The sequence below is a fragment of the Rattus norvegicus genome, chromosome 6 (genome assembly GCF_021556685.1).
Source record: "Rattus norvegicus strain SHRSP/BbbUtx chromosome 6, alternate assembly SHRSP_T2T, whole genome shotgun sequence".
NCBI lineage: Eukaryota > Metazoa > Chordata > Mammalia > Rodentia > Muridae > Rattus > Rattus norvegicus.
This window is the reverse complement of record NC_141539.1, coordinates 135685151-135698400: the sequence shown is the minus strand read 5'-3', so window position 1 is coordinate 135698400 and position 13250 is coordinate 135685151. Positions and strand designations below refer to the sequence as shown.

At 52.6% G+C, this 13250-nt stretch overlaps 1 protein-coding gene across 1 annotated transcript in view; it reads right to left on the bottom strand.

Annotated features, from left to right (window-relative positions):
• Dync1h1 (dynein cytoplasmic 1 heavy chain 1) overlaps positions 1-13250 on the bottom strand; it is a 65730-nt gene that overhangs the window by 5316 nt on the left and 47164 nt on the right. The window contains 23 exon segments of the mRNA NM_019226.3: positions 118-231; positions 367-490; positions 576-636; positions 995-1106; positions 1284-1444; positions 2920-2995; positions 3195-3369; positions 3509-3603; positions 3684-3818; positions 3897-4150; positions 4265-4415; positions 4501-4647; positions 5319-5472; positions 5771-5898; positions 5976-6188; positions 6774-6989; positions 7794-7911; positions 8384-8579; positions 10434-10554; positions 10756-10875; positions 10955-11128; positions 12647-12851; positions 12954-13168. Of these exon segments, the coding sequence (NP_062099.3) occupies positions 118-231; positions 367-490; positions 576-636; positions 995-1106; positions 1284-1444; positions 2920-2995; positions 3195-3369; positions 3509-3603; positions 3684-3818; positions 3897-4150; positions 4265-4415; positions 4501-4647; positions 5319-5472; positions 5771-5898; positions 5976-6188; positions 6774-6989; positions 7794-7911; positions 8384-8579; positions 10434-10554; positions 10756-10875; positions 10955-11128; positions 12647-12851; positions 12954-13168 (3465 nt within the window).

Genomic DNA, 13250 nt, shown 5'->3' with positions numbered 1-13250 from the left:
GAGCTGAGAGTACCCTGTGCTCATGCGGCAGGGACAGTGTGTGCTATGCACTCTGGTGGAGGGGGTCAGAGCTGTGCGGGGTGCATCTGCGGATGTGTCCGGTGAGAGTGCTCGTACCTTGCACATCCTGGAGACGGGGATGCTGCTGAAGGTCCTCAGCATGTTGGCCTTCACGCCAGGTGGCGGCTCAAACACAAAGATCCGACCTGCACGGAGCAGGTTCACGGGCACCTGAGGGAGAAGGCGGCCTGCCTCTATGTCTGCTTTTATTTTGGAGGGACAAGGTTGCCCTCACCCTCCGGCTGGCAGCAGTGCTGCCCACACCCAGCAGAGGTACCAGCACCCAGAGGCTCCTGTCCTGTTTACCTTGGGGTTGATCTCCATGGTGAGGAAGAGTCGGAAGCAGGCGTGTGGCTGCAGGGAGTGAAGCTTCTTTTCCAGCTGCATCAGCCACCCGGGGGCCAGGTGCACATTCTTCAGCATCACCCACCTGTGCATGCAGAGTCACAGTGACTCGATGGCTTTCACTGGATTCCCGGGGACACAGGTTTTAGGAGGAAACCAATCGCACCCACCTGCCTGACTTCACCGCGGTGTTGATCGCCTTATCTGCTTGGTTAAAGCCTTCTGCTGAGCCTGAGACAAGGAAGCAGAGTGTGAACAATGGCAGGCAGGCAGGCAGGCAGGCAGGCAGGCAGGCAGGCAGGCAGGCAGGCAGGCAGGCAGGCAGGCAGGCAGGCAGGCAGGCAGGCAGGCAGGCAGGCAGGGAGGCAGGCAGGGAGGCAGGCAGGGAGGCAGGCAGGGAGGCAGGCAGGGAGACAGGCAGGCAGGCAGGCAGGCAGGCAGGCAGGGAGGCAGGGAGGCAGGGAGGCAGGCAGGGAGGGAGGCAGGGAGGGAGGCAGGGAGGGGAGGCAGGCAGGGAGGCAGGGAGGCAGGCAGGCAGCCTTATGCTTTCAGGCTGCCGCATGTCCACGACACCAGCACACATCCTTACCAATGGCAATAGAAGTGATCTGTGTGTTCTGCTCTGCGGCGAGGTCCTCGACATGTCCGCTGGCATCATACCCAGGCACAGAGCACATCAGGACAGGTGTGTTTGGCTTCACCTGTAAAGGAAAGGCAGACTGAGACACCGCTGTAGGAGAGGCCTGTCAGAGAAAGCCTGAGGATGGTGTGGGCTTTGGGAAGACGTCGGTTAAGAAGCAGTGGCCTGGGCCGTGGCCAGTGCTGATGCCATAGCACAGGTGGCAGGAGGGAGCCAGGATGGGGTGCTAAGACATTACCTCTGTGCCCACAATGTGGGTGAGGTCAAGTGGCTGCTCCATGATGGACATGAAGGACTCTCCGAGGTTTGTGGAAACAAACATGTGGGCCATGGCCAGCAGGCGGTCGGGTCGGAAAGCTTGAATCAGGAGTAGGCGGTGGATGGCCTGCCCGATGGGAGCTGAAACGAGGTGTGCCAAGGGTGGGTAAAGGCTGCTGTCTCCACCCAGAGCACTGAGATCCAGCTCAGATCCCAGCTACGAAGTCCACAGTCTACTGGTTCTCTTGGACCCTAAGAGTATCCGTCTCTTGTTCCACTGTCACATTAGGTGTCTAGCGACAAGACTGTACCACTAGGTGTGGGGGTGCTGATGATACTGCCTTTTCAGAGGCTACTCTCTGGGTAACCTTGATCTCACAATCCTTCAGCCTCTTCCTCCAGGTGCTGCTGGATTCCAGGTGTGGGAGTGTATGCTCACATGGCATGGCAAGTGTGGAGGTCAGAGGTCAACCTGGTGTCCGTGTCACTCTTCACTCTGACAGGTATCCCTTTACCGCTGTGTGACCAGGCCAGCTGGCTGTCGGCCTCCTCCATGTCCTCATGGGCTGTGCTGCTGTGTGTGTGAGGTTGTCTGCTAGGGAGCCAAGCACTTTCCCTGGACACCCCCCACCCAATCTGTTTATTTAACATTTTTTTCTTTGAGACAGGATCTCACTGTGTAGCCCTGGGTCACCTTGAAGTCACACTGAATTAGGCTTGACCTTTGAGATCTACATGCCTCTGCCTCCTCACTGCTGGCATTAAAGGCACGTGCTGTCATGCCTAGCAAAAAAACAAAATAAAACTTTTTGAGACACAGTCTCTCTATGGAGTGGGGTGTACTGGCTCCCCTGGGGGGAGTTTTTACTTAGTGTGTGTATGTAAGTATGGACTGCAGTGTCCGGGAATATGGAGGTCAGGAGAGCTAGTAGGGTTGGTTCTCTCTCCGCACACGGGTCACAGGGATGGGACTCAGGTCTTTACCCACCCGGCTGTCCTGCTGGTCCTCATCTATTGACTCTGAAACACTGCACCACCAAAACTGGTGGTTGCCAGCCAGGTGCAGTAGTGCCCTCTGCCCTGGGGTCCCTGGTAGCACAGGCTGCTGCCTGCCCCTTCCCGTGCAGCCTTTAGCCCAGGGCCAGGTCTGATGCACTCATGAGTCTTTATGGCACAAAGAAAGACAAGCCCTCTTCACGTTTGTTAGGCCTCACCCCAATAAGATGAATCAAATCCCCTTATGCCTGCTAGCATAGTATCCTATCACGGAGTTACATCCCTAGCTGCTCCAGTCGCTGACGGTCACTAGTGATAACCTGAGGGGATCAGAAGTCTGACCCTCCTCTCAGCCAACCCCTGCTTAGGAGCTGGTTTCCTAACCGGTGATTCTGTTATTCTGAGACAAGGGCTCATTATTTAGCCTCGGCCAGCCTTAAGCTGCCAACCTTCCTTCCTCGGCCTCTGGAGTAGCTGGGATTCAGGGTCCATCAACATTGCAGACTGGCTGCCTAACAATGCTTCTCTCCAGGGAGGCGGTATCCTTTCTTCTGAGAAACAGTGCACCTGACTTTCTATTTAGGCCCAGGGGAGGGCGGCAGGGCCTGGTTTTGACTCACTTGCAGGCGTCTCCTCAGTCCAGAGGTATGGCACTGTCTGCTCTGGTGAACTGCTCTCCAGCCAAATGCCAAACTGCTGTGGAGACAACAGGGAGAGTGGTTCAGGAATAATCTGGTATGCAGTCCTGGGCATGCAGCTTAGGTCTTGCTCTATCTGATGAACAGACCTTTAAGGGGAGGTGTCACCCCCTGCTTGGACACCAGCACGCACAGTCACGCATGCCATAAGCTGCTCACCCACAGGTTTCACTGGGAACACTTGAAAGGACAATTACCTCATCTGCCTGAACCTTGGCAATGAGATCTTTAAAGGCAGGCAGACAGCTCAACCTTGCCACAGCTTCCGCCTGCTCCACAGTCAGGCCCTGGACTTTGGGGGTGGAGCCAGCACTCAGCACGATCTCCTTCCCTCGGAGGAAGTGCTGGAACTCTGCGTCATAGGTGGGCTCCCTGTAAAGCAGGGGCAGGTCAGGAAGGTCTCTTTACACGGCAACTAAGACAACAGTTGTGATTCAAAGATGAAGGAGGGCAGAGTGCACGCTACGGCAACATCAACCTGAGCCACATCAACTCTGGCAGCCAGTCTCACCCCATGGTGCCTTTCAGCTTGATCCTCGCCAGCAGCATGGCGAAGGTGATGTGGTCCTGGTGCAGCATGCCTCGGGCCACCCGGTTAAAGGCCACCTGGGAAGCGAGAGGGGAATGTGGGTGTGCTGGGGGCCACACCTCTATACCCCGGCACAGAAATGCAGGCTGTGCTCTACCTGGAAGAGGTCCTTGGTGATGACAGAGAGGCGCTGTGTGTGATCGGTGGCGCCCTTCAGGTTGGGGTTCTCATAGAGCACATTGTGGTAGATGTCCAGGAAGAACTGCAGTGAGTACTGATACAGGAAGTGAACCTGGGAGGAAGCCACGTGACCATCAGAGGATGGCTCGGCCACAGCTGGGAGCCAGAGCTGCTATCCCCATGGCCTCACCTGCTTCAGGGACTCCATAGTGAAGTAGATGCTGCTGCATGCAGTGGACAGCGGCAGGTACTGCTGGGACACGGTCTCTACCTCCTGCATGACAATGTCCGTCTCCTCCACCTTTCTGGTGACCTCGGCGGCTTCCCGCTTCAGATTTTCCAGGGTTGTAATGATGGTGTCGTCATCCAGAATGCGGCCTTTTACCTCGTTCAGAGCTTGGAGCAGAGACTTTTCCAGTTGCCGTAAACGGAGCTGGAACTCCCCTGTGATAAGACAGGTTTGTGCCACTGGTGCCACTGGGGAGCAGTGTCACCCTCGACCTTCAGAGCACAATCTGCCACCCACCACCGCTGGGAAGCTGAGGGCCAGAACCACACCTTGCAGCTTCAAGAGGTCAGAACGCTTCTCATCCACATCGGGCCTTTCTGCTTTAAGAACTTCATTGAGACACTGGCTCTGTAAACTGCTGCGGGTGACCGTGAAGTTCACGAAGGTCACCCGGGAACAGAGATCTGGTGGGAACTCCACCTGTCGGGACGAAAGACAGACTGGTTGTTTACTCAGCTCCAAACTCATCAGCATCATGCTGACCCATGAAGTGTCCCGTGCTTACAGTTGGGTCTCGGGTGGACAGAAAGATGACAAAGGATGGTGACAGGTCAATGTCTTGGTCACCGAGGGTAATCAGCACTCTCCCTCCTGTTCGCCGGACTTCACGGTTCAGTACTGGATTCAAAACTGGATCGTAGCTCTCCACATCCTGTGCATTGTACACAGAAAGCAACCATCAAGTCTCCTATCTGGACCAGTGCCACCCACGAGCCCCGGGGCCTGCCCACTGCGAAAGCTAAAATGGAAGTTTGCCTTTTTAAAGAAACTGTTGTTGGGCAGGGCATGGCTGCACCCGAGTGGCAGAGCACTTGTCTTGCAGTGTGAGGCCTGGGTTCCACCCCAGCAGCAAACAAATACCCAGTTCAGAGACACCAACCATTCACCACCTCAGACCCTGCCAACTCTAGTTTTTTCAAGTGTGGCCCTGGCTGGCCTGGAACTCAGAGATCTCCTGCCTCTGCCTCCCTAAAGGTGTGCATTACCACTGCCTGGTCATTGGTTTTGAGATAGGATCTTCTCATGGCTATTCTGAAGCACTCTGTGTAGACCAGGCTGGCCTTTAACTTAAAGAGCATTTCCTGCCTCTGCCTCCTGAGTGCTGGGATTAAACGTGATGCACCACTATGCCCAGCTGGAGACTGTATTTCTGAAACATAATCTCAAAGCTTTATTCTTTAGTATCTTAAAGCTTTATTCTTTAGTATCAAACCAATGTTCAAATACTACTGGTGTTTGTGTTGTGTAATTCGACAGTTCCTTCACATCAACCACAGAGAGTGAAGTGCCTGGGAGGAGTGACAAATTCAAACAGACACGAACCTGGACGAGAAGGGGATTGCCAAATCTCAGAGCACTCTCCAAATTCTTCCGGAAGGCATCGTCTAAGAAGCTGGTCCTTGTGATCTTCCGGTCCTTATACTCATTCATGATGAATTCTGTGGCCTGTCCGGAGGGGTCAATGATCAACGGGTACCTGAGGGTAAAGTGACATGTGATTAGGTCAAAGACCTAGCAGAAAAGGCAGGCTCCTGATGGGAAGAAACTATCACTCCACAGGCAATCTCAATGCACTGCCAGATTTCTACACAGATCTGACTTAAATCAAGTTATCTCCCGGAAAAGCTGTGGTAAGCCGAATTCAGTAAAGACGTAAAAGTGAACGTTGACCTCTTAGCACTGCCTCCCACAACCACTCTCCTTCCATTTGTAAACAAGCTGTCTGGATACCATGAGCAGGACAGCTCGCCGCTGGCCCTTCTACAAGCACATACCTATTGAACCGCTTTAGCATGATGGCGTTTTCTGTGCACAGGTCGTCAGCAGGCAGGGAGCTGGCCTGCCAGCGGAGGCGCTCGTCAGCATTGGAGAGGTACTCCGTCCTGGCAATGTCTGTGCGGAACTGGAAGGGGGAGGCTGTCAGTGTGCCAGCCAGTGCTGGTGTGCCCACAGGCTGACTCAGCTCTGCGTGCCTGTTACCTGGATGTTGGCTTGCTGTAAGTGATGAGACCAGGTGGTGAACAAGTTCTGGCGCATCTGCTGGTCAAAGTAGCCTGCATAAGCAATGAAGGCCGCCGACAGGAGGCAGTCCCCAGCAATGGTAGACATCTGGTTTTTGAACGTTTCACTTGTCTTTTCCCAACGTTCCCTTTCAGCAGATAAACTCTTTAGAAGTGCAGTGCTTCGGTTTACCTAAGGGAGGAAAAAAAATAAATCAAATAACATGTTTAGGATCACACCGAATATTATACTACAAGGACCTCATCCCCTAGGTCACTGAGATGCCATCAAGCCTGATGACCTGAGTTCCACCCGAGATCTGAACAGTGAGAGGAGAGAACCAACTTCACAGAAATGCCCTCTGGTTTCCACATGTGTGGCATGGCACACACACGCTAGACCCCTAGGTTGTGTGCAGGGCCTGGGGAGGACTGAAGCACTCAGATGGCCCATGGCCCCGAGAGGAGACTGTATTACAGACACTAAACGGCATGGGTTCTGGGATCTCTCTCTAAAGCACAAACCAAGGGCAGAGTTAACTTTCAGCCTTGAGAGATCCGAAAGCTCTGGGATTTGCCTGAGGTGAGAACAGTTGGGTGTGGCCAGAGGGGGAAGATAGGCTGGTGAGCGAGGAGGGAGTGAGTGCAAACTCAGGACCACAACACAGCACAGATAGACACACACACACACACACATTTACTGCCTCAACAAGACCAATGCTGCATGAGTCAATCAACACTGTTGATCTTGGCTTCCCCGGGGTGGCAGAAGGCTCACTTTCGCTTCGACAGCTGCCAGGTCTGCCTTGATGGCCTGGGCCTCCGAGATGAGGACAGCATACTCCTCCTTGTAGCGGGCGATGCTGGCTTCCAGATCCCGGATCATCTGCTCCACCTCATTGGCTTTCTGCTGGTTGTCCTTGGCATCATCTTCCAGCTTCTGCAGCTCATTCCGCAGGGGCTCCACTCGCTTTAACATGTCTGCATAATTGAGCTGGGAGGGGCAAAGCACTCAGTGTGATGCTAAGTGACAGGAGCAATGCAGGACGAAAGGAATACGGGACATGCCACAGTGACACCCATTCCTTAGTGTGGCCAAGCAAAATAAGCCAGGCCGGTGCCTGGCGTGCAGGAGGCTGAAGTAGCCTGGGTTATAAAGACTCTCACAAACCCAGTCAGCAGCTAAGAGCAAGGGGAGGGCGGCCAGCACTCATTTCAGGGAGCTCAGGAAATCTGAGCCCTCTGGGGTACTCAGTCACCTGCCCTCATGGGCACACCCACAACACAGACACACAGACAGGGATAGAAAAATCATGAAAACAAACCCTAAAAACAGAAAATACAAACTAAACTGAACTAAAACCCAACCGTATGGCGAGCGAGATGGGGAGCAAGTCACGGTGCCTGTCCCGCAAGCCTGGAGACCAGTGTTGGGGCCTCAGAACCAGGTACAGGTAGAACGGACTGTTGGACACAGCCCTCATGTCCCCCCTCCGTCCCCAACATGGGAATCGGCTTCCTGGATCCTTCCCAGGCTACCAGCCCACTTCCAATCCTTGGGTGCCTTTTCCTTTCTCATAAGCTGGCTGTGGTTGGCCCACGTCTAACCTAACACCATGACTGTATCTTTTCCTCCTGGCAGTCACAGACGCCTCACCTAATCTGTATAATTGCCCTTGCTTGGAAGACAAACAATAAATGAAAAACTAGAAAATCACCACTGCAGCAACACTGAGCGAAGGGAAACAAGATGGCAGGAGAGTCTGTCCCTCCTCCCCCGCAGTGCTTAGGGACCTACCTGTGCAATTGCCCACTTCACCATAGGGCCGCAAGCCAGAGAAGCCCGGTTGACGATTTCGTAGTTGTAACTGGGGTTGGACATGTAGTTTTTCTTCATCTTCTCTCTTATGGCGTCACTGAGAGGGGAATTGTTTGTAAGCACGCATGGAATAAAAAGGCTTTTCCATGCAAGGCAGATGTAAAGGGCTGGCACGTAAGACACTGCGGGCTACACTCTGGTTCTCAGGGGAAACTGACAGGGCTGACAAGGACAGCCATGCTGGCTCTGCCCTCATCACTAGAGCAACTCCAGCCAGTTCTGGTGCAACAGATGGGAAGAGCTGTGCTCCGCTGTGGCCCTCACAGCTCGGATGAAACTGACTGTGGGCAGAGTGAGATCAGAAACACAAGCAGAGGAGGATGCTAGCTTTCTCTCTTAGGCAGTCATTCTCACAAGGCACCTGTGGGGTGAGCTTGACCCATACTCCCTTCTGGTAGATGCAAGCCAGAGAACACCAAGCAGAGCTTCTGGAAAACGCCAACTGCCAGAAAACAGGAAGCCTCCCAGGCATGATCAGTCCTCCACAATGGCTAAAGCGATGGCCTCACCTGATCTCCTCGGCTGAGAAGTTGACGATGGTGGGGATGAAGTTCTCTCTCATGATGATGGAGCGGATCTGCTTCCAGTCCGTGGTGCTCTCACCAAGCAGCAGGCAGATGGACTCCAGAGCCAGCTTCACGGCAGCTGGAGGGTTGGCCATGGACCTTACCTCCACCAGGTGCTGCTTCTTGATGGACTTCACAGCTGCTCAGCAGGGTCGGGTGGGGAAGTGGGGAGACAGACAATATCCGAGTGAGGACCACCATCATCACCAAGGGCTCCTGCTCCACTCAGAGGCTGGAGAAGGGTCAGGTCTCCCTCAAATCCTTAGATAGCATCCTTCACCCCACTTAGCCTAAAGGCAAGCTGAGCTGTTCCTTGAAAAACACATGCACAGTTCCAAGAATGACATTTCCAACCAGCTGTAGGAATTTTCTCTTTTTGGGACAAGGTCCTCCCTATGTAGCCCAGGCTGTCCTGGAACTCACAGAGATTCACTTGCCTTTGCCTCCCAAGTGCTGGGATTAAAGGTCAGGTCATCACACCGAGCTATTTTCTCTCTTATAACGTATATAGGAGAGGTAAACCTTTCAGAGAAGATGACTTGTTCTCCTAGAAGATAAAACCTCCATTTTTGCTTTCTGAGGCAGATAGCGGCCCCAAGCCACAAACAGGCTGAGGCCTGCGCATGCCTCACTAATGTACAACTGTTCTAGAAAGAGGCCAATACCTTTAAAAACTGAAATGCAGTCTTTCAGACTTAAGTTTTTAGTAAAATGCTTTTAATTCCTCAATAGGAAACTCATCCTTCAAACCTATCTGTGCATGGAAAACCAAAACCAGCACGGGCAGTGCTGTGAACTCTGCAGGCTTTCTAGAAACGGGAAGAATGGCTAGTGACCATCAAGGCAGTCACCACTGGCCACGGCCGTGCACTCAAATCACTATGAGCCAGTGACACTTCCTCAAGAATTCAAGTCAGGAAGGGCCAAACGAAGTGTTGACAATGTATGGTACAAGACTATATAACCCCACACCCGGAAAGCTGAGGAAAGATGACCCCAAGTTCAAGGTCAGTTGGGGAGGCAGAGTGACCCTGTCTCCATACTCCTCTGCAGAGAAAAAATCCCACCACCACCAACACAAAGCCCTGTGACACAAACAACACAAAGCCCTGTGACACAACAACACAAAGCCCTGTGACATCACCAACACAAAGCCCTGTGACATCACCAGCACAAAGCCCTGTGACATCACCAGCACAAAGCCCCGTGACACCATCAACACAAAGCCCTATGACATCACCAACACAAAGCCCCATGACATCACCAACACAAAGCCCCATGACACCACAACACAAAGCAGCAGCACTAACATTTTCCAGGGCCTCCAGCCAGCTACGAAAGTGATCTATCCCTAAACATCTCAGCCCATTTGTATTTTATTTAAGAAAATTATTTATGGACAAGGTCTTATTACTGTAGACTAGGCTGGCCTCAAACTCAGAAAACTGCCTGCTGTGCGCATGTGTATATGTATACTGGGCATGCTGCACGGTGTCTTCTGCCTGCAAGTGTGCATGTGTACCATGTGCTCGCAGTGCCTGAGGCAGCTAGAAAAGGAGACTGGAACCAGAGCAACTTGAGTTACAGGTAGTTAAGAACTGCCAAGTGGGTGCTGGGAACTGAACCTGGGTCCCCTGCAAAAGCAATCAGAGCTCTTCACTGCTGAGCCATTTTTCCAGCTCCCATTTTTTTTTTTTTTTTTTTTTTTTTACTTTGTTTTTTTGGAGAGTGGGCCTCAGTATTTTCCTGCCTTAGCTTTACTAGTACTTGTGATCACAGGCTTGAGGCATGAGGCTCATCAAGACGTAGTTTTGCCAGTTTTCTTTTAAGAGAAAGGCTTATTACAGTGAATTCAGATAGTGTCATGAGCGCTCTAAGGGGAGACAGGCTGAAGTACTTAAGTGTTGCTTTCCACACTTCCAGAAATGTACACCACAGGGCCTCAGTCAGTGTCTTCAGTGAAGCCGAGTCCAAGCTGACAACAGTCACATACCATTCTGGGCCTCGATGACAGCAGGCTCTACTTTATCCAGATCCTCCTTGACACTCATCTGCTTATCTGCAATCACTTCCTGCTGCTTGTGCAGCTGCTCCTGAATTTCTTGGCTCATGACCTGCGAAGCAACGATGGCGGAGGTGTAGACGGCTAAAGCGCTGGTGAGCTTGCTAACTAAGCGAACCGTAACCAGTTCTTTGCGTCTGCTGACACACACCTGCTAACCGTTAACTTTAGCTTTGAACCACACCTCCTGCTGGCATTAGAGACGGCACATGCCAGCCAGCAGGGCACAGTTCCTGGGAAGAGAGAGAGATACCTTTTTCTTCTCAGCCTCTTGCTGGTCTTTCACCATTTTCTTCAGCTTGTCATTGGCTGCTGCGTTCTTGACCTCCAGCTCTTGGCTCTTGATCCTCAGGTCACGGCGCAGTTCTTCCACCTAAGGAACAAAACCACACTCAGACATGCAGCAAGTTCTCTGTTGGTCCTATAGGGTGGGGCTCCTGCTCCTGCTCTACCTGGTCCACAGTCTCTTTGATTTTTCGGAGCCCAACGTTCAGGTGCATCTGCTGCTCCTCCAACTCGCTGCGCTTCTCATGGAAGAGGTTGGCGTAGTGGTTGATGAAGTCCAGGTAGTGCCGAGGTGTGATGGCCATTGTTCTGCCGCCTCGCTTTGCCAGGCGTGCGTTAGCCTTTTGGAGAACAAAACTCAACTCTTAACCCCAGCCAACTCTGTCCTGCTAGATGGCAGTGACATGGGGAGTCGGTCTGACCCTGATGAGTCACACGCTCACGCCAGTCTCAGCTCACAAAGACTTAAGTCCTTTAATCCTGATGAGTGACAGCACACAAAATACCCATCCTGGTGACAGTTCTTTTGTGTTTCTGAGGTAGGGTTTTCTGCAGCCCTACGTCACTGGAAGGGCTAACCTCTAACTATGTAGCCCTGGTCCTCCTGACTCTATCTCCCACGCACTGGGAGTACAGGTGCGGGCCACCACACTTGGCTTCATATTTTACATGAAAAGCTCCACGAACAACTGATTGACAATGCCATTATTGGTCATGTTTGAGTTCTGTTTGAGATAGGGCCTTACTACGTAAGACAGGATGGTGAATACACTTTCTCCTGGTTTTTTGTTTGCTTGCTTGTTTTAATTTGAAGAACGTGAGTGTTTTGCCTACATGTGTATCTGGGTACCAAGTGCATGCCAGGTACCTAAGGAGTCCAGAAGGGGGTGCTGGGGATCCCCTGTCTGGAGTTACACAGAGTTGTGAGCTGCTGTATGGGTGCTGGGACTAGAACCCAGGTCCTTTGGAAGAATAGCCAGTGCTCTTAAATGCTAAGCTATTTTGAGTCCTTACCCGGGACTGTAAGCATGTTTACCAAAGGCAGAGTCTAGACTCCGTTTGCTCATTCTCAGTGAACACAAAAACTAAGAACATGGTTTTCCCTGAGTCAAGGTTTCTCTCTGTAGCCCCAGCTATCCTGGAACTTGCTTTGTAGACCCAGGCTGTCCTTGAACTCAGATCTACTTGCCTCTGCTTCTCGAGTGCTAGGATTAAAGGAATGAGCCACCATGCTCAGCTTTAAGAACAGGTTTTATGTGACGGACAGACAGCTTTGGTTACTGGCTGGAAGGGAGAGATCAGAAACAGGGCAACAGGGCTGTGGGAACACCATGTGATAGGCTACACACAGCTCTGAGTGGGTTTCATAAAGCTTTCTCAACAGACGGCAGACTGGACTGTCTGTTAGAAAGTACCTAAAGTGAGGGCCGACCACTGAGGTCAGCAGTTAGCCTCCTGCTACACTTCTGAGTGCAGAGTGAGGATCCACTGCAGACACCGCTCCTGTGCTCCTACACGGCACGCGGGCGGGCATGTGTGCCATGGTTTGTGTGAGAAGTCAGAAGACAGCTGTTGGGAGACAGGTCCTCTCCTGCCACCTTTACCCACTGAGCCATCTCACTGGTCCCCAGCCGACCAGTTAAGGAGACAGAGTGAGTGCCTCCTGCTCTTGAGGGAACCAGCCTGGGCAGGCAGTGTGAAGGGAAGACAAGAGTGCTAACAAGAGTGGGGGTCAAGAAGGAAGGGGTGCGAAGAGTATCTGCTTGTCGTGAGGGTGCAGGGTCAGATGGGAAGCTCTCGAAGGTCTATCTTAAGCCACTCAGTGTTGCTGTCTGTGTTGTGCCCCAAATTATACATACCTGGTGAAGAGTCTGATGAACAAACACACAGCTGTTCACAATGGCTTCCCGGTGTGTTGGGGGCTGTGGAAGTTTATCGTACACAACTGGCATGTAGTCAGGCACTATATAGTTTGGCTTCTCCAGGTCCATTTTACTGGTGAATTCTTTGCCAACTTGATAGAGTGCTTCTGTGGACCAGTCACCAAACCAGTTCAGCACACACCTGAAAAAGACGCCCACATCTCACACAAAAGCTCCTAACCGTGGGTGACCCTCCGAGGGAGGTCCAGTCCTCAGGCCTGGAACTGGCAAAGGGCAGCATTACCTGTTGAAAAGGGCTGGTGACGTGGCCGCCCTGTCCTTGAGCCCCTCTGAGGACGGGTTCATGGTGAACACCACGTGCAGGTTGCGGATCACCTGGCTGGTGAACCACTTGTAGAGCTCCTCATGTGAGTCCAGCATGAGGCCCTCCTTCTGTGCTCCCTCTTTGCACTGAGTCATCAACGTGGCATACTCGTCCCCTTCAAAGAGCCCAGGAACCTGCAGAAACAACAGCCTTGCCGTGGCTCCCTCACCTCGTGATGAGGGGCCACGAGACACATCCCAGCACACTCAGCCCCCT